The sequence below is a fragment of the Macrotis lagotis genome, chromosome 2 (assembly GCF_037893015.1).
Source record: "Macrotis lagotis isolate mMagLag1 chromosome 2, bilby.v1.9.chrom.fasta, whole genome shotgun sequence".
Classification (NCBI taxonomy): Eukaryota; Metazoa; Chordata; class Mammalia; order Peramelemorphia; family Peramelidae; genus Macrotis; species Macrotis lagotis.
Window position 1 is genome coordinate 159,488,926 of NC_133659.1, and position 3,339 is coordinate 159,492,264.

The 3,339-nt window shown below is 37.4% G+C and overlaps 1 protein-coding gene across 1 annotated transcript; it reads right to left on the bottom strand.

The window, feature by feature from the left end:
- Nucleotides 1–1,378: 1,378 nt before the first annotated feature.
- On the bottom strand, nt 1,379–2,338 carry OR6K6 (olfactory receptor family 6 subfamily K member 6). The gene has a single exon (XM_074220478.1). It carries the CDS (start codon nt 2,336–2,338, stop codon nt 1,379–1,381), a length of 960 nt encoding a protein of 319 aa, XP_074076579.1.
- Nucleotides 2,339–3,339: the final 1,001 nt, after the last annotated feature.

Sequence of the window (3,339 nt, forward strand, 5' to 3'; positions counted from 1 at the left end):
AATAAATTCCCTCAGTACCCAAAATGTCTCATTCTGTACCCTAAATATAACAATTCTTTGCACTGGATACCATGTTTCATCATTGACCCTCTGGAATTGTGAATGCTCATTCTATTGATAATAGTTTTTGCAATTTCCAAGGTTGCTTGTTTTGGCATTGATATTGTATAATTTTTTCTGGTTTTGCTCATTTCATTTTTATCTTATAGTCATTAAAATTACTCCAGAATAAATTGTTATTTTCTACTCACTTGACTCTTCAGTTCATGTGTCTTTCCATGTCTTTTTGAAATCATCTATTTCTTCATTTCTTATAGCATAATAATATTCCACCACTTTAACATACTACAACTTATTCATCAATTTCTTAGTTGTTAGACATACTTTTAGTCTCCATTAGATTTTTTTGGCCATTACAAAGAGATATGCTATAAATATTTTTGCACCTGTGGGACCTTTTCCTTTCATCTTCTTTGGATTTATACTTAATGTCTTTGGTTTAGAACTTTTGCAGCATGAAAGAGGCATCAGGTTGGATGAGTCCATTTAGTGATTACAGTTCTTTATTGATTACAACTCAATGGAGAACTTGGAGAAATGGTTTGAATTAAAGTGAAAGTGGATTTGGTGAGGGCTTACCCATCTGAAGCACAGAAGGGAAAGAAAAGTTTTTTTAGGGTTTCCTAAGCAGTCCTTCCTGAATAAGTTAGTCTTGCCTGGGTGAAACACCTCATGGGGGAACTCTTGAATTTTGGTGACAGAAATTTTTTGACTTAATTATGGCTTGATTTTGGGGTCATGACTTTTGGTTCTGCTACTCTTGAGGGTGTCTAAGAGAAGGAGGGATCCTCGGTAGGCTGAATGAGTCTACTGAATTACTTTCTAGGACTTTCTTTTGTTATTTCTAGGGAATCTCTTAAGGCAGCATAGTAATAATATAACTGGGTTTCAAAGAGAATAATGTATTATTTATTGCCTAGTAGTGTATAATTCCAAATTGCTTTCCAGAATGGTTGCACCCATCCTTAGATCTTCCTATAGTGCATCAGTATGTCCATTGATCAACAGTCCCTCCAATATTTACCATTTTCTTTTTTGCTAATCTTTTTGTTAATCCATCTGACCTTATGTAAGTGACTACCTCTAGTCCTATTTCCTCATCTGTGAAATAAAGGGATTGGATGATTTCTAACACCCCTTAAGCACTCAGTAGTTGATGAAATACAATGAAATCAAAGGTGATAACTTGATCATAATTCATTTTCTGCTACCTTACAATAAGAAAACACAATAGAATGGTGAGAAACACAAAACCATATGAAGAAAAAATTTCCAGAATGATAAAAATCAACAATAAGAAACATCCCATAATTTTGAATTAACCTTCAGCCCTCTCACTCCACTTTTGAGAACAAAGAAACCTTTTGATAGCCTGCTTCATGTCTTTATTCCTCAAACTGTAGATGATGGGATTGAGGAAGGGAGCAAGGACCACAAAGGTGATTGCAATGACTGTATCCCAGAATACAGAGTAGATAGCTGAGAAACGCAGATACATGAGTGCCACACTGCCAAAGAATAGCAGGAAGACAGCAATGTGTGCAGCACAGGTGGAGAATGCTTTATGACGCCCCTCAACTGAAGGGATCCTCAGGATCACTATGATGATCCGGATGTAGGACAGAGCAATGACCAGAAAGGAGGCCAGGATCTCTGCAGCATGAATGGCATCTACAATGACAATGAGGGTAGTATCTGTGCAGGCCAGATTTAGCACTGGGGTGAAGTCACAAAATATCTGGTGAATCTGGTTGGGACCACAGAAGGGCAGGGTGGAGATCCACACAATTTCAGGCAGCACAAGGAGGAAGCCACATAGACAAGAGCCAGCAGTGAGTTGGGCACAAAGCCTGGGTGTCACAATAGTTGGGTAGTGAAGGGGTTTGCAGATGGCAACATATCTGTCTATGGCCATTGCAGTCAGGAGGCAGCCTTCTGAAATCCCAAGAGAGTGAAAGAAATACATTTGCAGGAGGCACCCGGCAATGGATATGGTCTTCTGTACACTGATCAGGTTGGTAAGCATCTTGGGAATGGTAGTTGTAGTGTACCAGATTTCCAGGAAGGAGAGGACACTAATGAAAAAGTACATAGGGGTATGGAGTGCCACATCCAATTGTATTACAATAAAGATTACTAAATTCCCTGCAATGATGAATCCGTAAATGAGAAGTAGAGGAATAAAGAACAGTAGGCTTCCTTCATCCAAATCAGGAAAAGAAGAGAAGAAGAACTCAGTTACAGATGTCTCATTCTCTGTCTCTATCCTTTGAGTCATCTGTAAAAATAGAAAAAAAGAGAAATAGAAATTTATATAATCCGAGTCTAGAAAGTCAGAACTGTTGCCCCTTTTAAGTATGATATTGTTAACTATACTGCATTTTTTAACCATTCTTTTACTTTTTAGCAATCATTAAAATTGTCTTGGGGATCCTGATCTGTCATCACTCACCTGGATCAGAAGATGCTCTAATGAATTGACTTTGAATACATGAATGAGATGCCTGGTATACAGTAATGGTCTTTTGATCAATTGGTATTAAAACCATCACTTCTATTCAAGCCCAAATGTATATTTCAGGAAAATCATGATACATATAACAATGGCCATCACTTAACAGTTATAAAACACTTTTTGACTTAAATGTACTTCCATCACCATAATATTGTGTGACTTTTATTATCTTCCATTTTGCAGAAAGGGAAATTGAGAGATTATTTGATAAGGTTATACAGATAATGACTGGTTAAGCTTGGACTTAATCCAAGGTGCTCTAACTTCAGTTCTAGGACTCTTGGCTCAATACCAGGTCCTCTCTGCTCTACTCCTGCTTCTCTACTATCTTGCCCACCCCAAGTCCAAGTTATATGAAATAGGGAAGAAAATGGAACCTTTGGCACTTTACTAATAGGAGAAATAATGCTATATAGTTATTCCTCCCATCTCTGAGTTTTCAAATACTCTCCCCTCCCTTCAGCCCACTCACAACAATTATCATTTTCTCATTTATTTTTAGCCTTATCTCATTGTTCCAGATCTTTACCTTGGTCTCTGCTAGTTTGGGAAGCTTTTCTAAGTGAAAAAACAAATTCATTTCCACCTATCACTTCTCTCTAACACTAACTTTGAGGTAGTTTAGTTAGTTTAGAATTCTGCCTGGATGAAACATCTGCCTTGATGTGCACCAATCTCACATTAGCTTGGGAAACTCCCAAAGTTATCTTTAGTCTGTTCTATCTCTTCTAATGTCTTGGACAGGATTCATTTTAATGTGGTAG

What these genes read in the sequence shown, in the direction of transcription:
- OR6K6 (XM_074220478.1), bottom strand. Translation starts at nt 2,338, where the DNA reads ATGACTCAAAGGATAGAGACAGAGAATGAGACATCTGTAACTGAGTTC.